Source organism: Trachypithecus francoisi, unplaced genomic scaffold (assembly GCF_009764315.1).
Source record: "Trachypithecus francoisi isolate TF-2019V2 unplaced genomic scaffold, Tfra_2.0 Lachesis_group3, whole genome shotgun sequence".
In the NCBI taxonomy this organism is placed as follows: Eukaryota; Metazoa; Chordata; class Mammalia; order Primates; family Cercopithecidae; genus Trachypithecus; species Trachypithecus francoisi.
Window position 1 is genome coordinate 17,119,305 of NW_022681468.1, and position 24,994 is coordinate 17,144,298.

The window sequence follows — 24,994 nt, forward strand, 5'->3', positions numbered from 1 at the left end:
AAAAAAAAGGATTTCATAATGAAATTCCTCCAATTATGATACCAATGCTCCTATTAAACTCAGGCTTTGTGAAAGAGTTTTTTCTTAAGCCCAACCCAGCATCCGTGGGGGGAAAACCTAACTAAGAACTTAAACAAATTTTTTACATGCACATTTATGACATCATTTTTGAAACACTAATATTTTGAAATGTTTTTGTGCCTTCTTTTCCCACCCCCAAATTGTTGCGATGTTCTCTTGGGCTATTCTGTGGGGCTCTGGGGAGGATGTTCATTGTGATGTCATAATTGCCGCATATTCCAAGGATAGATCTTCATGTCTTATTCAGCCCCTAATTCTGCATGGCTGTGAAAAGCTTTAGGCTAACTGCACACCAAAGTTATCCTAATCCTAGAGTTTATCCCATATTCCCACATAAGCTGGAAATGATCAAGCAGTTGAAATGGGGAGTCCCAGTGTCTTGTCCCTGGTACTGCTTGCAGTGTGTACATAGCTTTGAGATGGCAGTGTATTACAAATTGGTGTTTCTTTCTGTGTCCAATGGGACCAACCTGGAATTTTGGCAAAGACCCTCAAAATCTCCAAAAGCCCAGAGTTATTAGCTGGGCATAGGACTGTGCCATGAATCCAGAGACCTGCTCTGCTATGCTAGGTAAGAAAGCAGCTTCGTGCATCTGAGCCTCTGTTTCCCCATCTGTAAAATGAAAGAGTGGGGCTGGGTGATTTTTTTTTTTGAAACAGTTTCACTCTTGTCCAGGCTGGAGTGCAATGGCCTGATCTCCACTCAGCACAACCTCCACGTCCCGGGTTCAAGCAGTTCTCTTGCCTCAGCCTCCCAAGTAGCTGGGATTACAGGCATGTGCTACCACACCCAGCTAATTTTCTATTTTTAGTAGAGAGGGCGTCTCTCCATGTTGGTCAGGCTGCTCTCGAGCTCCCAACCTCAGGTGATCTGCCCGCCTCATCCTCCCAAAGTGCTGGGATTATAGGCATCAGCCACCGTGCCCAGCCTGCTGGGTGACTTTTAAAGTCCCTGGACGGAAAAAAGACTACGTGTTGTTGTTCTGGGGAGAGGCTTGGACTCTGGATGCATCGAGGGCAGGTCAGTAGAGCCCTTTCTCCCAGTGGACCAGACTGTGTGTTGCTGGCAGGCAGCAGGTCTGAAGCCCTCACCACAGCTCACTTCAGCGAGGGACAGAAAAGCAAAGAGGGGAAGAAAAGAAGACATGAAAAGTTCTCACTTCAGGGCATTTGTTCTGTACAGTGCTCTAGAGGTTGTAGCACTGAACACCAAGTTCAGAGTTATTTTATACCTGTGGTTCAATTCAAAGTGGAAAAAAAAAAAAGGTTAGTTTCTTTTTTCTCCCCCCAGGGAGCTATTTTCAGTAAAACTTCCATATGGGGATATATTTATTACTAAAGAGTGTCAAACCAGTCAAATAGTCAGACCATGTAGTCACTGAAAGAGAGCGGCAGCCGAGGAATGCACGCAGACACCGGGCACCCTGGAACTGCATTCCTGCTCCGCAGAGTCAAGCACGGTTGTTTCTCTGAAAGTTCTGCCCGTAACATCTTTTCTTTCATTCCTTTCTTATAAACTCACGTTATGTAAACTCCCTAAGTGTGAAATGGTTTTCCTTGGTTGGCCATCACTCGCAAGATGATTTTATCAAACATGAATTTTCCCTCAGCTATCAGCTGCACGCAATGGGAAACTCACAAAATAGAGAAGTGGTTGTGTGCACGTAGGCATTTTATGGGTGGTGGAGGGTAGAAGGTGGGGCAGGGCATGGGAGGTGGACGGTTGGGAGGAGATCTGGCTGAAGTAACAAATGCTCCTCATAGAATATGTTGGAAATAGAGAAAGGTCTGAAGAAAGGAAACAAAACAAACAAACAAAACCAAACAACCATATTCATACCAAACCAAAGATAATCATCATTAATATTTTGGTATGGATTCTTCCCTGTTTCTCTGTTTTTGTTAAGATGAGTGTGAGTTTTTTATCCATGCTTTTCATTTTGCCATTTTCCTTTATAAATAATCCTACAATAAACAAATTTGTCTTCACTTTTATCTTCTTAGGAGATGTTCCTAGATATCAAGGTATCGTATCAGAGTCTGAAGTTATTTTATCATTTTTACACCTCCTGTAACAAATTCTGCTCCTCTCACTGCATATGCCCTTTCTCTCCCTGTTCTTACCAATGACCGAGTGCTATTTTTCAAATCTTTACGAATCTAATAGGTGGAAAGAGTATCTCATTTTTTTGTTTTATTTCTCCAATTGCTAATAACCTTGAACATTTTTATATGTTTATTAGCCTTTTCTGTGAATTATCTATTCATACCATTTGCCCATTTTCTCTTCTATAGTGAAAACATTTACTTCTTTCTATTTTTATTACAATTGTTTTTCCAGCTTATTGTTTTCCTTTTGTATTATAATTTTTGAGGTGCAGAGATTTTAAGTTTTCATCTATTCAAATCTGTGATCTTTTCTTTCACAATTTCTTCAATTGCTTTTGTACTAAGAAAATTTTCCTTGTCTAGACACCAGATTAATATCCGCTTCCATATTCTTGGTTGGTTTGAATTTTAGGACTATCTAGCATGTTAATGAGTTTGGAACTTATTTTGGTATATAGCATGGGGTGATGATCTAAGCATTTTTGTTTTCAAATAGCCAGTTTTTCCATGATCCTTTGTTAAATAATCCCCATTTATATATAATGCCTTTGTCACCCTGTGCTGTGCTGATTCCTTTTTCATATGAGGGGACCTTTCCAGGACATCTGTCCTATTCCCTTGGTCACTTTATTCTTACTCCAGAGACATACCTTCCCCGCCCCCCACCCCCCCAGTTCTTACAATATGTTCTAAAACCTGGTGTTTCTTGTTGTCAAATTTGTTCTCAGCTCTTCTTGCCTGTTTATTTTCCAGATGAATGGTAAAATCATTTTTGTGAAGTTCCAAGAACTCCCTTTGGGGTTTTGATGAAAATTGCATTCAACCTATAAATTAATTGGGAAGGATTTGGCATCTTTACAATGTTCAGTCTTCCCATCCAGGAATACACACGTGGCTTGTCCCTGCACATTTTCAAATATCCTTTTATATGTCTCAGAGGAATTCTGTAGTTTTCTTTATATAAATTCAACACATTTCTTATTAAGGTATTTCTAGTTATTTCATATTTTGGGTACTTTTAAAAAATGGAATCTTTTCCCCCTTTAGTTGAGATAACTATTTTTAATATCACTTTTTCCCCACTGATTGCCAAATTCTGACAGGAATCTAAGTGAAAAGCATATTTGTTCCTTTCCAGGCTTATAAGCTCAGAGATTTAGAACTGGAACCAACCTTAAATCTATTTTCTTTTTATATATGATAACACTGAAGTCATGAAAGGTAAAATAATTAAATAAAGATCATATTACTTAGGAGAGTGGCTATAGATGAATAACACTTCCAAATGTCCATGTTCTTTGTGTCAAAGACTTGTAAAACTTAAATACCCAAAACTAAATTCAAGATCATCTCCTTTGTATTAGATTCCTATTGCTGCTATAACAAGTTGCCACCAGCTTGGTGGCTTTAAACAACACAAATTTATCGTCTTACATTTCTGGAGGCCAGAATCCAAAATGGCCATCACTGGGCTAAAATCCAGGTGTCAGCAGGGCTGCATTGCTGCTAGAGGCTCAAGTGAAGAAGCCATGTCTACTGTTTCCAGCGTCCAGAGGCCCCCTGCCTTCTGCTCATGGCTTTTTCCTCCATCAACAAAGCTGGTAGTGTAGCATCTTCACATCTCTCTGGCTCCTGTGATTCTTGTACACCCTCTCCTGCTTTCCAAGTCTCCTAAGCTTACATTGGCCCCACCTAGATAACCCAGGATAATCTCCCCATTTTAGAGTCAGCAACCTTAATTCTGTCTGCAACCCTAATTTTCCTTCCCCACATAATACAACATATTCACAGGTGCTGGAGATAGGACGTGGATCCCTTTGGGGCAGGGTGTTATTAAGCAAAGATAAACTTCCAAAATTTGTATCAAGCACGTCAGCCCCCTACTTGAAGCACTTTGATGACTTCCCATCACTCTTTGGATCATGACCAAAGTCCTTACATAGACTTCCAGAACCTGAATAGTTCCAGCCCATGCACCCCACAGCCTGATTTGGCCCCATGATCATCCTCACTCTGTGCCTGGTCACATTTGCCTTCTTTCAGTTCCTTGAATGTACCTTGCTCTGTCCTGCTACAAGGACCTTGCATATGCTATTCCCTCTGCTTGGAGAGCTCTTCCCCTCCCGCACCTCCCTTATTAGCTCCCTGCTTCTCAGATTTCAGCCAGGTCCTGATCCCCCAACCTGCTGCCCAGTTCTCGCCCCTATGTCCCACCCTCTCCTAGAACATTCTGTCACTCCTTCAGGGCACTTAGTACACTGGTAATATTATTTTGCTTGTATTAATAGAATTATTTAATTTTGCTTGTAGAATTCTCTCCCAGGATTGGGTAAAAGCTCAAAAGTACTCTTGTGTTTTCTGCTCACCCATGTATCTTCAGAACCTACTGTGCCTGGACCATAGTGGGCTCTTAGTGTTTGCCTGGTGAATGAGTAACTGAACTCAAGAATCCATTTCTTTTTCCTTTCTTTTTTTTTTTTTTTTGGAGACAGTCTCACTCTGTCACCCAGGCTAGAGTGCAGTGGTACGATCTCAGCTCACTGCAACCTTTGCCTCTCAAGTTCAAGCGATTCTTCTGCCTCAGCCTCCCGAGTAGCTGGGATTGCAGGTGCCTGCCACCACGCCCGGCTAATTTTTATATTTTTAGTAGAGACAGGGTTTCACCATGTTGGCCAGGCTGGTCTCAAACTCCTGACCTCAGGTGATCCACCCGCCTCTGCATAGTTACTCAACATGTTCAGTAATACATTTATAAAAGTAAAAAGACTGGATTGACTCAAAAGTCCAACAAAAAATAATTTATTATAAATCCATTTGATAAAATTGCATATGGCCATTAAAAATGAAAACTATAAAGACTATAACAATGGGAGAAACATCTGTCTTACATTTAAGTAGCAGGATCCTAATGTTCTTATGCTGATGGAAGGACAAGTGCCAACATTTTCACAGCAATTGATGTAAGATCATGGAGTGGTGAGTTCTTTCTCCCTTCTCCAAACTCTCCCGTTCACATGCTCGTATATTCAGCAGATACTTATTGAACACCACTGTGTGCCAGACATTGTGCCGAATACTGGGAACAGCACAGTGAACAGGATATAGGTGACCTCTGCCCACTGCAGGTTCATAGGCAGGCGAAGAGGATCACTAATCTCAGTCACATTGATGGTGCAGCATTCATGGGCTGTCACTGTGTTCAAGAAAACGTGGGTTCCTTCACCAGAGTGTGTACCATAGGCTACAGAAAATACTTCTAAAATCCGGGTCATCACGATTCGGGTCCTAAAATTTTAAATTGTGGGGGAAAATTGTAGGGTTAACATATCTGTTTCCTTTAGTCTTTAGGCCTTGAAGGAGATTTTCTAAATTGTCTCTGCAGTTTTTAATTGCTGTTTATTCCCTTTTAAGGAGGTGGTCATTGGGATGCCATTGACAGGCGGAGGGAGGCAGAACACTTCCCCTGCCCAATTCAGTCTCTTTCTCAAGCATTTGGAGGTTCCTCAGCCCCCACTTCTAAGAACTAAAAATGCCGCGTTCTCCCCAACATAAATTCTCTTGGTTTTGTCTTCTTACACTTCTGCACTTGGTGACTGTGCCTCTGTGCTTGAGCATAATGTAAATACTTAATTTGTTTAATAAATATCCTGAAATAGCCTCTTTGAGTTGTTACTAGAAGGGCACGAACCTTTTAAGTCACTTAGCCAGCACAGATCAACACTTAATGTCTTTAATGATGAGCGTGATCTTTTTTAGTGGCTGAAATGCTCCATAATCAATGATGTGGCCCTGCCTGGAGGCAGGAGAAACTAGATAATGGGCAGAAAATGTCTTGCTGGACTGGGCCAGTAATTTGAATCCCTGAAATTGGTATTAGTGTGGCAATTTATGGGAGAGCAGTTTCTTCCCAAGGGTAGGAAGAGCTCCCCAACATCCTAATGTCCCTTTGTGACTTACGCTATATTGAAACCCCTCATGAGCCAGTGTGTGTTCCTGGCAGGAAACCTCTGAGGACTCTTCGCCTCCCCCACCCGCAAGGCAAATTCCACACCAGAGTCAGCACAACGGTCACCCATCTCAGGAGTAATGCTTAGTGCTGGGCAGAGGAAGCGAGGCGGACGGGGTTGGGGAATGAGGATGTCATATGCAATTTGTAAGACCTCCCTCACGGTATGTTCCTTTTTCTTCTCCCATCTCCATACCAACTTTGAGAATTACTGCAGGGATAGAAAACAAATTCTAACTGTTAGATGAAGAAGCACCTCCAGATTTGAGTCCTCAAATGTCCCCTCTGAACTTTGACTTGGAGTCCCTTAGTTTTAATCCTAGGATTTGATTGATTTGCCCATATTCACGCCCCTCATGCATTTCATAATTTTCTAAATGCTTGTATATGGCCCTCTGAACCTTTATCTTTTAGACTGAAATTCTCTTGTTAAAAGCCCTTTTGGTCATTCCATTTGGTGTGACTTTTTTTATTGTGAGTGGACTCCATTAATACAGTGCTTTTGATAATTTGAGGGAATTGTTTCATTAAGAAATGTTATTCATTTTTTATGTCATGTATTATTGTCCACAGACCCAGAGGTTTTAAATGCTAGGAGCATGTTGTAAATGAAAACATAAATAATTTATTATAGTCATGCTGAACTAAGGCCAAATTTCCTAGTGGCTCAGTGATGCACATCGCATCCGTGAGAAATGGGCTGAGATGTAAAATCTTATTTTCTCAAATGGATTATTGAAAACTAAAGTACAAGCTGTTAAAAACAAATCTTAATTTTTATATAAGTTCCTGCACTCTCATTTAATGGAAAAAAAATCTATCTTCACAGAATTTTAAAATAATTTTTCTACAACCAAGATATACAGAGTAAATTACTCACTTACTGGTGAGTATTTACTAACACTGTTATGAGAATATCCTTCAGGATTTGGCCATGTCACAGCCCCTAGGGTGATTATAAGGTCCTGTACAGGCCTTTGAAATATTATACTTTTAATTAGATGGAGCAACGGCTAGTCTTTGTTCCTATATCATTATATTATTAACATTCATTGCCAGGACTCCTGGTTGCATCTCATTGCAAGGGAGGCTGGGAAATGTAGTCTAGCTATATTCCCCGGAAGAGAGGGAAGTAAATTTTGTTGAACACAAAGCAGGCTCTGCCATGGAGTCAAACTCCACCCATCCCCAAATGGATAGCCAATTATCCCAGCTTCTTTTCCTGCCAACCTGTTCCATCCCCACTCGTTTGAATTGCCTTGTTTGATTTTTACAGAATTCCTATATATACATATTTCTGGACATTGTTCTTATCCATTGATTCCTGAGTAATAATCATGCTGTTTTAATTACTGAATTGAGGATTTATTTTTGTTTTGATAACATTATTATTTTTAAAAATATTTTTAATTTTATGGCATACTTATTTTCCCAGATAAACTTTTGATTTATCAAATTTCCCAAAGAAAGTAAACAAAAAACTCTACAGTCCTTCTATCACATATTATAAAAAATATATCCCACTCAAAATATTATACTATTAAAGAAAATAAGCATTATTTGACAATTGGTATTTTCTGACTCTGAGGAAGTATACTTTTTAAAAGGCAAGCTTCCATCTAAACAATGGCTAACAATGTAATTAGGAGGGCATTTACAAATGGCTTGATATTTATAGTTCACATTTCAACTTCAACTCTATTTGTTGCATTAGCAAAATGAAACTCATTAAGCCTTATTCTTTTAGTCCATCTCTCCAAGCCTCTGAACCCACTAATACTCAGCTTTCTTGTATGGAAGTATGTAATCTTTCCTACATTACACTTGAAAGTTCAGCTCATTCCTAAACCTCCAGTCAAGGAGATGAACTTGTTGCTTTCAGAGAGGCCACATCTGTGCACTGAGCCATTATGCCATCTGTTAAAGTGGTCAGAGTTCATTTTATTGCCTCCTTTGTGGAAGGACTTGTACTGTAAAAAGCCTGTGTTATTGAAAACATAATTTTCTTCATCATTATGCTTTCTTTCTAGCCAGATCATAACCTGCTAGAAATCTATTGAGCATAGAGTGAAAAGCTCTTCAGAATAGCTGTTCTTAAGAGATTAAATGATTGCCATCTCTGTCCCATTTCTTTTATCTCATAATCAAGTTCAAGATGATACTGGGTATCTCAGCTGAAGTGATTATATATTTGAAATAGAAATGGCTTTATCTCCACTAATATTTCACATTGTTGATGGTAGGATCTTTTTTCTTTACATTTATATATGCTTATGGTTGCTTATAAATGTCCACAGGGTCAAAGGTTCAAACTACTTTTTTTTTTAAAGGCTAAACATGGCTAACAGGAGTTGGGTTGCATTTTCCAATTTTCTGCATAGAAAGATACTAGTTGTATAACTAAGATCCAGCTTAGATTCATCAAAATTGAGAACTGGACCAAATCTTAGCAATCATCTAGCCTAGCCATTCAGCTTGACAAGTGGGCAGCTTCAAAGTCATAGCAGTTGAGAAACTTGCCCAGGACTTGGCAGCAACCTAACTGAGCAGAGAGCTCCCTCCTGGGAGATTTCTCCTGGACCACACTGTCTCCCTGCCATATTCAGAGTGGGCCTGTGGTACATTTACTGCATGGGGGGAAGAATGGAAGATCTTAGTGACTCAGAAGTGTAGGAAACAGATTTGTTATTATTAGTTCGAAGATGCACTTTTGTACTTTGTCCTGAAAGCTGTCTGATCTGTGCTGTTTTCTTACATTGCCATTTCTCTTCCAGAGAATCAACATTAGCAACACAATCATATCCCTGTTTATTAGCAGCTCTGTTAAAACACTTGATAGAGAAGGAATATCAAATTATTTCCTGGAAGTATAGCCCAAGGCCTTGGGCTATATGTTGATTGCATTTATCCACATGTCTACAAGTAGTCAATCATCTGAAATGACATACTGAAATTATATTTTCTCCCTTTTAAAATATTTCAAGCTGTCAATGAGATTCCTCGTTCTTAAAATTTAGTAAATAGGAAAAAGTGAGTCATTATTTATGGTTAATCACTTTGGCAAGCTGTGGCTGTATTTTACATACATTTTTCCTTTTTTCTTGGACTGGAGAATTTATTCCATCACTTGTTAGGGAAAATATATATTAGTCCCCTCAATAGCCTCTTCAGTGCCTTAAGAATCACAATTAAGGCACCATAAGCAGAACTTTCTGTTGGATACAGCAAGCAAGTTACTTCTTTAGAATGCAGAGCTGAGGAGCGTAATCCAGAATCTTGAACTAGCATCCAAGGAGAAATCTAAATTATTTATGGTTTCTTTAAAATGGAATAATCATTTCAAAACTGCTATGTTCATTGAGTATCTGCTGTCTGACCATCAAGTTCCAAATACTTCAAGGTTTGGAAAATATTTCAGACAGGATCCTTTGTATGTCAGGATGCTTTCATTTCCAAGTAGCAAAAAATCCATTTCATCCTGCCTTAAACAACACAGGGAATTTATTGGGTCAGTGACTAAGAGTCTTGACATAGGGGAGGCTTCAGGCATGGTTTGTTTAGGCTCCAGCTCACTGTGCTGTTCTCTGACTCTTTCCTTCATTATACATATAGCTCCAGTCTCAAGCTGGTAATTAACACGTAAAAGCCTGTGCACAAATTATTGAATCAATGTACCGTTGGAGCATAGAACTGTTGTGGAAATTGCACGCTTATGGTAGGAAAAGGCTGTTGCAATAGCAAGCCTCGCCTCTGCATCTCAGGTGTCCGCATTGAAAGAGCTTCTCAACTTGCAAACAAAATTCCTAGACTTCATAATGTTTGTACCAATTCTTTACCAATCAGTAGTGGCCAGGGGAGGAATGACATGTGTTAACTGGCTTAAGCCAATCAATCCTTGACCCAGTCACTGTGGTAAGGAGAGTGGGATTACAGTCATTGCTTAAGGCCAGTGAGATCCCACTTCTAGAGCTGGGGCGGAGATCTGTTCCCTCACAATCACACAGCTGCCGCATGGCACAGAGCAGGTAGGATGGATGTTGGGGAAGAAACCAACAATGTCCATGGAACTGTTAGTCTAGCAGGCTGAGCTGAGTGCTAATGAGGCCACCATTTTGCCTGGCTTGTGTCATTCTTTCTTCCTGGCCTGAACTGGGCATTCTCTTATACTTCACAGTTCATCCTAAACAGCCAGGTCCAGCACTTGCTTATGATCAGATCATAACTATACCTCTGCATCCAAAAGAACCCTATCAGAATCTTATATTCAGGAATACCTTGTCCTCACTCTGAAGGAGCACTTAAAGTCCAATAATACTATTTATTATTAATGAACTAAATATTATTAATAAGACATGTATATTAGACAGTAAAAAGACTGCTGCAGTGTTTTTTTTCTGGTTAACTCTGGCATTTTAATTGCTTGGAACTTGAAACTTCAGCGCTCTTCTTAAAGACACTATTTAATTTCCTCCAAAAAAAAAAAGCATTTTGCAAATAGAGGAATAGTCTGATCTCTTTCAAGTAGTGAGATCTCTTTTACTTGAATGAGAATCTCGTATGATGTGCTATTGCTAATGGCAATTTAAATGCTCTGTGTGAAGTTTCATCTCTCAAAATAAACTTTCCATTGTATCTTAACCTGGGTTCTTCTTGAAAGCAGAGGCTGATGAAGGCTTGTGTACAGGTTGTTGTGAAACAGAGAATGAGGGAGTACAAGTGTCTGTCACCAAGCTCATTACTACTATGAGCGATTGGAGCTTGATCCTACCAGAACCTCCGAAGAGCCAAGAGAATGACTGCAGAGTTGTCTACGTGAAGCACCGAAGCAGAGAACCATTATTCCCTGGTCCTCATGCCTCATTGGTCAAGGGGTGCCACCTGCTCTGTTCTACCCACATGTGGACATCTGGGATGCAGAGGTGAGGCTTGGTATTGCAACAGCCTTTTCATACCATAAGGGTGACATCTCCACAACAGTCCTGTGCTCCTTTGGTACACTGATTCAATAATTCGTGCACAGGCTTTTAAGTGTTAATTACCAGCCTGAGACTGGAGCCATGCACAATGAAGGAAAGAGAAAACAGCAGAGTGAGCTGGAGTGTAAATTGGTCAAGAAGTTCTACCTGCTCTGTGCCTGAAGAGGGCCTTAACACCTTCTTTTTCATGCTTCCATGTTTAGGGGACAGGGGGTGCCACCCCAGGTATCAGAGCAGTCCCAAATAGCAAAAGATAATGTTACTGGCTCGGGCAAGGCTTTCCCAGCAGCGGCTGGTGTCAAAGAAGGTTGCATAGTGTGGGATGGGCACAAAGGGACCCCAGTACACACCGAAGAGAATGCAGCACATCTGCCAGAGTCATGTCGGAGCCTAGAAGACACCAGAAATCATCTGCATATCTCTTTAGTCTTCCCTGCGTATCCGAATGGCTTTTCTTAACACATGTCTTTAAAAAGGTAAAATTAATAAACACATTACCAGTTGAATTGCTGTAGAGCCCTGCAGGACTCTCATCAACGAAGAGGCAAGCACACCAGTGGGAAGCAGCAGCGGGCTCCTCAGAAGAGAAGGCTGCTTGCGGGAGAGGGAGTCATCATTACATCTTCAATTGGCGGGTCCTCTCATCCCCAGCAGGGGCGCCTTGCTTGGAGGGTAATTTTTACTTTCACTGTTCAGTCAGTATGACAGCTTTGTCCCTAATGTAATGGCAGTTTTGACTTTGGTTTAAATTACTCCATAAAGAATCAAAAAGAAAAAGCTGATCTCTCCCTTTTCCCCCACCCCGAAAACCCCACTAAGAAAACTTCTCACTTAAATCTTGGCCTCCACATTAAATTTCTCATTCATGTTTCCGGTGAATCAAATACGGCGTCAACTTTCAAAATCTCATGTGATTATCACAGTGACACAAAATAATTACTATCTGTCAGTGCTTTTGTTGGGAACACAGATATGTCTGGCACAGGCCCTGTTACCACCAGCAGGAGTTTGCCTCTCCAGTGGGGTCCTCTCTGGGCTCATTTCAAAACCTGAGAGTGTTGGGACAATCTTCTGCATGATCTGAGAAACATGTGCCTCAGCTGACCCTGAAATCACTTTTTTTTTTTTTAAGAAAAAGTCCTTAAAGCAATTATATCAGTAAGTGTAGATTTAGCTGGAATGTTCGAAAGGATTGCCTTAAACTGTGATTCCTCTAGCTCAAGGGTTCTCAACTGGAGTGATTGTGTCCCCCAAGGGACACTTGGCAATTTCTGGAGACATTTTTGGCTGTCACGATTGGGCATGAGGGGTGGGAGAGGGTCCTACCAACATCTAGCAGGTAGAGAGGCCAGAGATGCTGCTAAACATCCTGCAGTGCCCAGGACAGCCCCCTGTCTGCTATATCAGAGCATTGTCTGGTCCAAAATGTCAGTTGTGCTGACATTGAGAAGCCCAGCTCTAGCTATTGTGGATTTATACAATTTGAAATAAGGCCAATTGTTTGGAAAATTCAGATTAAAAAGAAAGAAAATATTCTTTCAGGTAAAAATATATAAGTAATATTAAGGAATATCTTAAGATAGAATTGCCCAAAACCCTACCATCTTCATAAGACAAGTTTCTGTGTAGCATATAACCTTTAGCTTCTGCCTGAAAGAATATAAACATTTATAAAATTGCAATTATGGGGCCGACCACAGTAGCTCACGCCTATAATCTCAGCACTATGGGAGGCCAAGGCAGGTGGATCATTTGAGGTCAGGAGTTTGAGAACAGCCTGGTCAACATGGTGAAACCCCATTTCTACTAAAACTACAAAAAATTAGCTGTACGTGCATGCCTGTAATTCCAGCTACTTGGGAGGCTGAGGCAGGAGAATCGCTTGAACCTGGGAGGCGGAGGTTGCAGTGAGCCGAGATCGTGCCATTGCACTCCAGCCTGGGTAACAGAGCAAGACTCTGTCTCTAAATTAATTAATTAATTGGCCGGGCGCGGTGGCTCAAGCCTGTAATCCCAGCACTTTGGGAGGCCGAGTCGGGTGGATCACGAGGTCAGGAGATCGAGACCATCCTGGCTAACACGGTGAAACCCCGTCTCTACTAAAAAATACAAAAAACTAGCCGGGCGAGGTGGTGGGCGCCTGTAGTCCCAGCTGCTCGGGAGGCTGAGGCAGGAGAATGGCGTGAACCCGGGAGGCGGAGCTTGCAGTGAGCCGAGATCCGGCCACAGCACTCCAGCCTGGGCGACAGAGCGAGACTCCGTCTCAAAAAAAAAAAAAAAAAAAAAAAAAAAAAAAAAAAATTAATTAATTAAGCAAGACTCTGTCTCTAAATTAATTAATTAATTAATTAAAATTAAAATTAAAAAATGAAAACATTGCAATGATGATACATATACCATTCTGTATTCTTGTTCCCACTTAAAAAATATCACTTTCATAGTCTTTATGTAATTTTAATAGAAAAGATTCCATTGTTTTAATGTAATAAAATTTAAACCATTTCCTTTTTCTTTCTTTCTTTCTTTCTTTATTTATTTTTATTATACTTTAAGTTCTAGGGTACATGTGCATAACTTGCAGGTTTGTTACATATGTATACTTGTGCCATGTTGGTGTGCTGCACCCATCAACTCGTCAGCACCCATCAATTCATCATTTATATCATGTATAACTCCCCAATGCAATCCTTCCCCCCTCCCCCTCCCCATGATAAGCCCCAGTGTGTGATGTTCCCCTTCCCGAGTCCAAGTGATCTCATTGTTCAGTTCCCACCTATGAGTGAGAACATGCGGTGTTTGGTTTTCTCTTCTTGTGATAGTTTGCTAAGAATGATGGTTTCCAGCTGCATCCATGTCCCTACAAAGGACACAAACTCATCCTTTTTTATGGCTGCATAGTATTCCATGGTGTATATGTGCCACATTTTCTTAATCCAGTTTGTCACAGATGGACATTTGAGTTGTTTTTTTTTTTTTTTTAAGTAACTTGGGTAAAAGCAAGTACTCTAGTCTGAAGCCTGGCTTTGGAGACTTGGACTTATTTATGGGGTACCCCTGAATTATTTTACAAGGAAATGATTTTCCAAGAAATAACCACTTTCAGAACATTCTAAGAAATTGTTATGATGTCAACATTTTCATACAAGAAACATTTACTGCCTGTGAGAAACACTGACTACTTACTTTTGTTTTGGTTTGGTTTGGTTTGTTTTTTGAGACAGAGTCTCGCACTGTCGCCTGAGCTGGAGTCCAGTGGTGTGATCTTGGCTCACTGCAACCTCTGCCTTCTGAGTTCAAGTGATTCTTCTGCCTCAGCCTCCCAAGTAGCTGGGATTACAGGCACCCGCCACCACGCCCTTGTATTTTTAGTAGAGATAGGGTTTCACTATGTTGGTCAGGCTGGTCTCAAACTCCTGACCTCATGATCTGCCCGCCTTGGCCTCCCAAAGTGCTGGGATTACATGCTTGAGCCACTACACCCAGCCAACTATTGACATTTTTTTAATTTAAAAAACCCTAGGTTTTCCTTCAGAATGTATTAGAGCAATATGTTCCCACCCTTTTATTAATAATCTTAATAAAAGTCTCCCAGTGTAAAACCCTGGCTCCTTCAGGGTTGAGACCTCTTAGCTCTGGCTCAGGGAAGCATCCAGCCTGGGCTGTTGAAGCCCACACAGCACCACCAAAAAGAGCAATTAGAATCTTGTGTAACAAATCTGGATGTGAGAGAGAAAAATGCTAACATTCATGCTGATGAAAGTAATTATAACCACTTTTTTTTTTTTTTTTTTTGAGATGGAGTCTTGCTGTGTCTCCCAGGCTGGAGTGCAGTGGCGCGATCTCAGCTCACTGCAACCTCCACCTCCCGGGTTCAACCGATTCTCCTGCCTCAGCCTCCCCAGTAGCTGGGATTATAGGCGTGCGTCACCACACCCAGCTAATTTTTGTATTTTTAGTAGAGACGGGGTTTCACCATTTTGCCCAGGCTGGTCTTGAACTCCTGACCTCCAGTGATCCACCTGCCACAGCCTCCCAAAGTGCTGGGATTACAGGTGTGCACCACCGTGCCTGGCCTATAACCACTTTTTAATACAATGAATCAAAATATTTGTACTTCAACAAATTTGAAAACTGTTGGAATTCAACTGAATGGACTGAGTCGAGTTCTGCAAATTTGGAATGTATCCTAGTATCATCTGAGGTCTTCATGTACTTTGAAGTGCATAGAGTTTTGCCTGGAACCTCCGTTCTACACCTGGGGGATTATGAAGCACTTCCCAAGAGTCTTGCAAATTCCTAGAAGGCTTATGGCTCTGAGTACTCATTTCTCTGAAAGAATTCAGTGGATGGATCATCCTGCCATTCCCTGTTTGCTTTTCCTGGTCTCTGCTGCACCTTCAGACAGAGCTCATCTTCTGACTCAATCTTCAGCCCCTGACTCAACACTGACACCCCAAAGTCACCATCCCCCATAGTGTGTGTGTGCCTGGCATGCTTCTTGGTGAAGATGGGGGAGAGGTTAGAACAGGTAATACAAACAATTTGGAAGTACATAGGAGATGTAACAGTTAATTGAAGGACTTTTGGTCACCGCATCATTGGGGAATTTCATGACTGTTCTCATATGGCATCTCCCTGTGCCTGTACCCTCTCCTGTCTTGGCTTGTCATCTTCTTCCTCCCAGATGGCCCTAAATTGTTCATACCAAGTAATACAGAGCAGTTCTCACTCTCTTTTTTTTTTTTTTTTTTTCTTTTTTGAGATGGGATCTGGCTCTGTCACCCAGGCTGGAGTGTGAACTCAGCTCACTGCAGCCTCCATCTCCCAGGCTCAAGCGATTCTCCTGCCTCAGCCTCCGAAGTACCTGGGATTACAGGCACGTGCCACCATGCCTATCTAATTTTTGTCTTTTTAATAGAGATGGGGTTTCACCATGTTGGCCAGGCTGGTCTCGAACTCCTGACCTCAAGTGATCCACCCACCTCAGCCTCCCAAAGTGCTGGGATTACAGGTGTGAGCTGCCGCGCCCAGCCCAGTTCTGCTGTCTTGAGTCTCTACTCCCAAAATCAATTCCAGGTCTCCCTTTTGCATCTCAAAAACAAACACAGCAAAAAAGCCTTTAATTTCACCGGACCTACATTTCTAGAAGCAGTTATTGTTAATAACAATGAATTCTCCTCTTTTACACTGTGTAAACTTTAATTCCTTTGGCAAGCCATTTCTGAGATAAAAGTCTGTATGTGTGTCTATACCTGTATCCCTATGTCTGGTAAAAGGGCAGCTGCTTCACTGGATTGAAGTGCGTGGTCTTTGACTATGGGATGGGTTAGAACATGTGCACCCAGTTCTGCACTGGTTCACAGTTTCCTACTTCTTAACTCTAAGTGGTTCGGCCTGACATTCAAGGGGTTCCCCCGCTCCACTGCCCCATGTTTTGAGCCTCATTTTCCAAAGCTTATCTCTCATGTGGTCTTGTCTATACCTAGTCTATGTTTTGCAAAATGTGGTTGAGCCTGGAAACTGTAACTGAGTTACTTACAGATCCCTGAATGATGTGTCTAAGGTGTTTCTCAGGCGTTTCTTTGTTTATTTATTTATGAGATTGAGTTTTGCTCTTTTCGCCCAGGCTGGAGTGCAATGGCACGATCTTGGCTCACTGCAACCTCCACCTCCCGGGTTCAAGCAATTCTCCTGCCTCAGCCTTCCGAGTAGCTGGGATTCCAGGCATGCACCACCATGCCTGCCTAATTATTGTATTTTTAGTAGAGATGGGGTTTCACCACATTGGCCAGGCTGGTCTCGAACTCCTGACCTCAGGTGATCCACCCACCCGAGCCTCCCAAAGTGCTGGGATTACAGGCATGAGCCATCATGCCAGGCCACAAGCGTTTTTAGACTCAGTGAAGACAATGAGGTGATAGTTTCTTTCTTTAATCCCCTAGTACCTCCTGCAAGGTAATAGATTTTCTATAATATTATCAGCTGTTTCCTCAGATTCATTTATTCCACAAATTCATTCATTCAACATTCATCCTCTGCCGTGGGGCAGGAAGTGGGGCCACAGCAGCAAACAAGACAAAGGTCTTGCCCTCCTCAAGTTTCTTTCGCGTCAGGGTTGGGGGGTGAGGAGGCTGAATTTTTTAGTGCTGAGGGGTTGTTGATGACACCCAAACAACGTATTCTAGTTTCAAAACCAGAACAAACTCATGTTAGGGTTGAATGCTGTGACAGAAACAAGGGGCTTTTTACCTGCTGACATTTCCTTCCTCTCCTCAGCCAGTCACTAATTCTACCCACCACACATCTTTTCTGTCACAGTGATTTGAATGTGGGTGCTATGAGACCTTCCTTCTTCAGAATGATTCCGTCTGCAATGAAAAACAGTATTTGTTAGCTTTTAAAATGATAGCCCTGAACTTGAATTTCCTCTGCACTCTCCTTGAGATGACCAGACCTGCTTGTATATATGTGATGAGGACGAAAAGTCAAAAGACAAAGTATTTCAGCATGTCTCATTTGAAATATAAATTTAAAATGATAATGCCCTGCCATTCATTATGTGAATAAAATGCCACCCCACCCATTTTGAATAAACTTTCCAGTTTTAACAGTTCTTGGTTATACTATGCTCATTTTATGATGGAAAGCTCTGGCAAAGGCAGCAAGAAAAATCAGAACTTAATACAAGAACAGGCGGGGCACAGTGGCTCATGCCCTGTAATCCCAGCAGTTTGAGAGGCCGAGGCAGGGGGATGGCTTGAGCTCAGGAGTTTGAGACCAGCCTGGCAACATAGAGAAACCCCATCTTTACCAAAAAAATACAAAAAGTAGCCAGGCATGGTGCCGTGTGCCTGTATTCTTAGCTACTCGGGAGGCTGAGGTGGGAAGATTGCTTGAGCCGGAGAGGTGGAGGTCACAGTGAGCCGAGATTGCGCCACTGCCCTCCAACCTGGGTGACACAGTGAGACTCCATCTCAAAAAAAAAGTTGGGCCGGGCGCGGTGGCTCAAGCCTGTAATCCCAGCACTTTGGGAGGCCGAGACGGGCGGATCACGAGCTCAGGAGATCGAGACTATCCTGGCTAACACAGTGAAACCCTGTCTCTACTAAAAAATACAAAAAACTAGCCAGGCGAGGTGGTGGGCGCCTGTAGTCCCAGCTACTCGGAGGCTGAGGCAGGAGAATGGCGTAAACCCGGGAGGTGGAGCTTGCAGTGAGCTGAGATCCAGCCACTGCACTCCAGGCCGGGTGACAGAGCGAGACTCCGTCTCAAAAAAAAAAAAAAAAGTTAATACAATAACAATGAGGTCGTTTACTGAGAAAGTCAGGCAAAGGGACTCGCTTCTCTACAAGCATTCAGCATCTCAATAAGTGAATAAGCACACTCACACACAAAATATTATCAGAAGCAGTTTGTTCTAAACATTATTTTTCTAGGTTATTCGCTTAACTCACCGTCTGAGATTTATAGTTCACCCATACCAGTTCAGAGTGGAAAGAAAAAAGGCTGTTTATCTAATCCAATTCCTTGGGAAAAAATACTTAGGCAATATTAAGAATCTTCAATTATCTAATTTAATAAAAGGGATGATTTATATTCTGTAGTTAGTAACGTGATACTGATTATTTCTAATCCCTTAGAAGAGATTTGACACTATACTTTTGGTCCTGTGTAGCATGAAATCATCATGTATATTTTACCAAAAGAAGTAATAAGAATAATGGCCTCCGCAGTCTGCAGTCATTTTATACGAACACACTGCAACATGGTTTTGCCCTGGGGCAGAGAAGTAGGGATTTTTCTCTACTTCAAAAGAATGAAAAATTATCATCACTCTATCCAGAACCATTATAGACTTCAGAGACTTTGGCATGAAATATTCAGAAAGTTTATTTTAGAATTCAATATTTTAAAAGCCTGCTTTAAAACTATTACAGTGATTAGTGGCTCTCTTGCTTGGGCCAGTCTTTGCTTTAAAAAGTCCTGTGTCATGGTTGGTACGAATTTGATGTTTGAACAAAATATGATTGGCATCAACCGCAGGAGCTACTTGTAAGGCATTGTTTTAGAATGCCCCCCAAAGAGGACTTGGAACCACTACTCCTCAGTTATGCTTTCAAACACACTTTTTTTTTTTCTTAATTGAGATGGAGTCTTGCTCTGTCACCCAGGCTGGAGTGCAGTGGCGTGATCTCTGCTCACTGCAACCTCTGCCTCCCTCCCAGGTTCAAGCAATTCTCCTGCCTCAGCCTCCCGAGTAGCTGGGATTACAGGTACCTGCCACCATGCCTGGCTAATTTTTTGTATTTTTAGTAGACATGGGATTTCACCATGTTGGCCAGGCTGCTGTGGAACTCCTGACCTCAGGTGACCCACCAGCCTTGGCCTCCCAAAGTGCTGGGATTACAGGTGTGAGCCACTGCATCTGGCCTGCATAAGTTTTTGACATATCACAGAAAGACATGTGTAAGATAATTAAAAAGAGCCATTTCTTTTTTTCTTATATAATCTGTGTATTTGTCTTATATAATCTGTATATAATCTGCTTCATCTCTTTAAGTATGTGGAATATATTATTTCTGTAAGTTTTAATAAATACCCTTTCTTTTTTGCAAACATTTATTATCAGTGAAAAAAAAGGCATCAATCTCAGCCTTCAAGTAGATGAAACAGGTTCCTCTGTCACACAGACATGCAAATAAATAAAGATTCTAATGTGCTCTTGGTGTATAGGTGTTAACGAGAATAATGTGTAAATGACTTTTTGTTTCATTTTCCAGGGAAGTAGATCGAGACTCAGATGGTCACGTCAGCTCTAGAGACTTTGAATATGCCCTGAACTATGGACAGAAGGAAGCCTAACTATTGTGAAATACTTTTGGTAACTCTGGGGAGATCAATAGATTGTAATGTCAGCAGACTCTACTAATGATGTTATACTACAGACTTGTGATTAAACATTTAAAAAATTTTTAATTTTTGTGGGTACATAGCAGGTGTATATGTGTATTTATACACACACACATATATGGGTTATGGGAGATATTTTGGCACAGGCATGCAATAAGTAATTGACTAAACTTTTAATCATTATTTTTGGATGCTGATGATGGACTTGCATCTCAGAATCCTAGAGGTGGTTGCTGCCAGGGGTCTCCTTCTGTGTGGCCAGCAGACCTAAGTCAGGCTGCCATTGCTAGAGCTGGGGCTGGGGATGGCACTGGTGGTCCCCTTCCTCCTCACTCTTCTCGCCCCCTACCCTCTCCACACTGCAGACTAGGGTGCTCCACTCACTCACTTCATTGTCCTCACCATCCCACCTTGGGTCCCTGAATCTCATCAGCTTCTAATATCTGCAGAGGGCCAGCCTTTTCCTGCCAGTGGTGCCAGTTTCCTTCATTTGCTCAGCATTGGTTGAACAAATAATAGCACCTACACATACAGAGTACTTACTATGTTCCAAGCAATAAGCCAGGCCTTGGGAAGCACAGGCTTAAGACTTCTCTAAGATAGGCTCATGCCTACAATCCTAGCACTTTGGGAGGCCAAAGCAGGAGGATCACTTGAGCCTAGCAATTGGAAACCAGCCTAGGTAACATGCTGAGACCCCATCCCTTCCCAAAAATTAATAATAAAAAGTTATCTGGATTTAGTGGCATTATCTGCATTTAGTAGTCCCAGCTACTTGGGAGGCTGAGGTGGGAGGATCATTTGAGCCCAGGAGTTTGAAGCTTCAGTGAGCCATGATTGCACTGCTGCACTCCAGCCTGGATGACAGAGCAAGACCCTGTCTCTAAAAAAAAAAAAATTTCAATTAAAAAAAAAAGGCCGGGCGCGGTGGCTCAAGCCTGTAATCCCAGCACTTTGGGAGGCTGAGACGGGCGGATCACGAGGTCAGGAGATCGAGACCATCCTGGCTAACACGGTGAAACCCCGTCTCTACTAAAAATACAAAAAAACTAGCCGGGCGAGGTGGCGGGCGCCTGTAGTCCCAGCTACTCCGGAGGCTGAGGCGGGAGAATGGCGTAAACCCGGGAGGCGGAGCTTGCAGTGAGCTGAGATCCAGCCACTGCACTCCAGCCCGGGCGACAGAGCAAGACTCCGTCTCAAAAAAAAAAAAAAGACTTCTCTAAGATAATGTCCCTGAGTCCAAATCATCACTGTAAAGTGGTCCCAGAGCACTGTCTGTGCAAAACAAAGAAAACGGATTGGGCTAACACAAGCAAGCCCTCTTGGGCTGTATACAGAGGAAGAACAGAGTGGTAAGGGTACTGGGGGCAAGAGACATGTTTGCAGAACCCTTTAGGATGGCCTAGGCTTGGGAGTCTCACTGCAGAGAAGCAAGCCTTGAGCTGCTCAGCTGCCCTCTGCTGCACACCCCCTGGTTCCTAGCAGTCGTGTCCTGCACCCAGAGCCTCAGCCGTGTGTATTCATGTTCCCCATGTCTTGCCCGTCCTGCTCGGCTCCAGTAACTGCTATACTGGTGCAAGAACAGCAATGCTGGACACTCAGCATTTATTGATGGTAATTCCAAAATACTGGTATCAATACTCTCATTTATAAGCATTCGGAATGCATAACATGAATTATAAAGTCAAACAACTTTATAATTCACTTTTTAAGTGAAGCAAATGGTACAAATTGTAAATTTGTAATTTAGAAACATTAAGCATCATTATCTTACAAAGTATTAGCAGAAAACCTTAATAAAAATAAATGTTTGGGTTTTTTTTTTGGAAACAGAGTCTCACTTTGTCACCTAAGTTGGAGTACAGTGGCACGATGTTGGCTCACTGCAACCTCTGCCTCCTGGGATCAAGTGATTCTCATGTCTTAGCCTCCTGAGTAGCTGGGATTACAGGTGTGCACCACCACACCCAGCTAATTTTTGCATTTTTAGTAGAGAAGGGGTTTCATCATGTTGGCCAGGCTGGTCTTGAACTCCTGACCTCAAGCGATCCATCCACCTCGGCCTCCCAAAGTGCTGGGATTACAGGCGTGAGTCACCATGCCTGGCCAATAAAAATAAAGTTTTAAACTGTCAAATAAGAGGAGCGTAAGAAGATGTGACAGCTAAATGTCATTTGGTATCCTGGATGAGATCATGGAATAAAAAATAGACATTGGCCAGGCGCGATGGCTCACGCCTGTATTCCCAGCACTTTGGGAGGCTGAAGTGGGCAGATCATGAGGTCAGGAGATTGAGACCATCCTGGCTAACACGGTGAAAACCTGTCTCTACTAAAAATACAAAAAAAAATTAGCCGGGCGTGGTGGCAGGCGCCTGTAGTCCCAGCTACTTAGGAGGCTGAGGCAGGAGAATGGCATGAACCCAGGAGATGGAGCTTGCAGTGAGCCGAGATGGTGCCACTGCTGTACTCCAGCCTGGGCGACAGAGCAAGACTCCATCTCAAGAAAATAAAAATAAAGACATTAAGTAGAAACAAATCAAGTATGGACTTTAGCTAATAATAATAATGTATCACTATTGGTTCATTAATTGTGACAAATGTATCCTACTCATATATAATGTTAATAGTAGGGGAAACTGGGTGAGGTATATGGGAACCCTCTACTAGTTTCATAATTTTTCTATAAATCTAAAACTATTCTAAAATTAAAAGTTCATTTTAAAAATAAAGTCTTATTCAAAACCTAATAAACTAAACTTTATCTAAAATGAAGAAAACATTGAAAATCAAATAGAAGTAAAATCTTATTTCAAAAACAAAGTGGATCAATTGTATCATTGAGTAGCTGTTGTGTTTATGTACGAACTGTTCCAGTTGATGAAAAATTGATGAATTGTTCCTTTCTGATTTTGGGTAGAGTTTTGTTCAGCAAGTATTTTCATCGTAAGTTGAATAATTGAGTCGTTGATCCTGATCTCAGAACATAAATGATGCATACTTCAGATTTTTTAAAATATCAAAATTAGAGTAATACATGAACAAAGTGGCATCATTCAGAAAGCCATAACCTCCTATTGCAGTCACTGTTCGGACCTCATTTCTCCCGGGAAGCATGACAAGGGGAAGGGAGGGGCCACTTCTTACAGTTGATGCCGCAGGCAAGAGGCCAAGTTGGGGATAGCTGTTGGGCAACTCCCTTGACCCTGGACTAGTCAAGGCTCTTTTTTGCCTCAGTGACAGAAAGCCACCCAAACTAGCTTAGACTGCAAGAGAATGTACTGGAAAACACTGGGCTATCTGATAGAACTAACAGTGGTGCCGTGGGTTTCCAGGATAACCAGAACCAACCATACCAGCGCCTTCAGACTCTGCCTCTCTCCCATAGTCACAGACAGCCTCACAGCATCCTGAAAAGGAATTGGCTCATGATCCATTCAGTTCCAAGTCTAGAGACCCCACATAGAGGCTCTGATTGGCCACCTGGAGCACTCAAATCTGGTTCACTCAGGGGGTATGGATGTGGCCACTGGGGACTCGCCCAGGTGTACCCAGGGCTGGTCGCAGAGAGGGGAAGTTTGTAAGATCTGAGCAGACATCCCATTTTCTTTCTTAGAGGAAAACTGTATGTCTGTCTAGGTGTAAACTATAGTCTAAGTGGGAGAGTGCTCCTCGGATTTGCTACTTAGGAGGATCCAAGCTCTCAGGGCGAATACAGAAAGAGAGAATGAGAAGCCACTCGTGTTACCTTCCTCTTCTTTTCACTTGCTCTGGGCCCAATCCAAATCCTCATCCCGTAAGCTTTTTCCCCAGCTTCTCACTTCCAGGTCCTAGTCCCTGTCTTTGTCCCCAGTCCACATGCTACTGTCTGTGCGGAGTGACTCTGTTGATCTGATTTCAGTTGAGTGGCCCAAGGGTGGACATCTATTGAGCAACTCAGTCTCTTCCCTTGGGAAACACCAAGAGTGGGCATGAGTGAGAGAGAGCAGTGCCCCTCTGAGGGGCTGAGTAAGTGGGTCTGACTCAGGAGTGAGTCGCACACATGTTTTCTACCATATGGCCTGGAAACCCAAGGCAGCTAGTTGGCATTGAGAGCAGAAAAAAAAGAAAAAGACCCCGAGAGGGGAACAAGAAAGGAGACAAGAAGCCCTGTGGTGCTTGGCTTCTGGTTAAAGCTCGTATCCAAGGCCCAGTCATAACCCTCTGGGTCCTGTGAGGTAACCCTGTATCCTCCCAATAAATCTTTCTGCTCAAGCCAGCTGGAGTTGCTTTCTGTTATTTGAAACCAAGAGAACCCTAACTATGGTAAGCATCGAGCCAAGGACAGTCTTGGGCAACGTTAACATTTACTAGGACAGCAGAGAAAAGTCTTCTAATGAGACTAAGAAGAAGCAGTTGAAGGTGGAAGCAGAGGCTGTTGCCCCCTTCGCTCTGTGGTCCCGCTGCCCCCAGTTGTCATCTCCCTGTGACCCATCTTCCCCATGGCAGCAGCTCTCAAAGGGGTCACCAGTGAGCTGCTAGTGAATGAAACCCACCAGCCCTTCTCTGACCTCATCATACTTGTCCTTTCTCCTGGGTTTGCCCTGACAGCTGCACCTTTGAAATCCTTCCCTTTTAGTTTCCATGACATGGGTCTGTCCTGGTATTTCTGTGCCCATTTTTTCCCCTCTGTCTTTTCCTGCTTCCTCTCCTACAACCATCCCGTAAGTATGAGCATTTTCCAAGGGCCTGTGTTTGGCCAATCTTCTTCATCCACACATTCTCCAAGGATGATTTCATCACCGCCAAGATTTCAGCTATCATCTTTATGGGTATGACTCTACAAACAAATCTTTAACTTGACCTCAGCTCAACTCCAGACCTGTGTTTTCATTTGCCTATCAGACTGCCGTGCAAACTCGTTGAATTAAAAT

The 24,994-nt window shown here is 42.3% G+C and overlaps 1 protein-coding gene across 4 annotated transcripts in view; it reads left to right on the forward strand.

Moving 5' to 3' along the window:
- Positions 1-24,994, forward strand: part of EFCAB11 (EF-hand calcium binding domain 11) — a 174,643-nt gene that overhangs the window by 146,216 nt on the left and 3,433 nt on the right. For 3 of the 4 annotated variants that reach the window (XR_004432354.1, XR_004432353.1, XM_033191638.1), the window contains one exon: positions 19,953-20,148. Coding sequence is in view for 2 of the 4 variants with exons in the window: in XM_033191638.1 (XP_033047529.1) it covers positions 19,953-20,034 (82 nt within the window). In the remaining 2 variants the exon portion in view is untranslated. Of the gene's footprint in view, positions 1-19,952; positions 20,149-24,994 lie in introns of those variants that run through there. The other variant, XM_033191639.1, reaches the window with a different exon arrangement.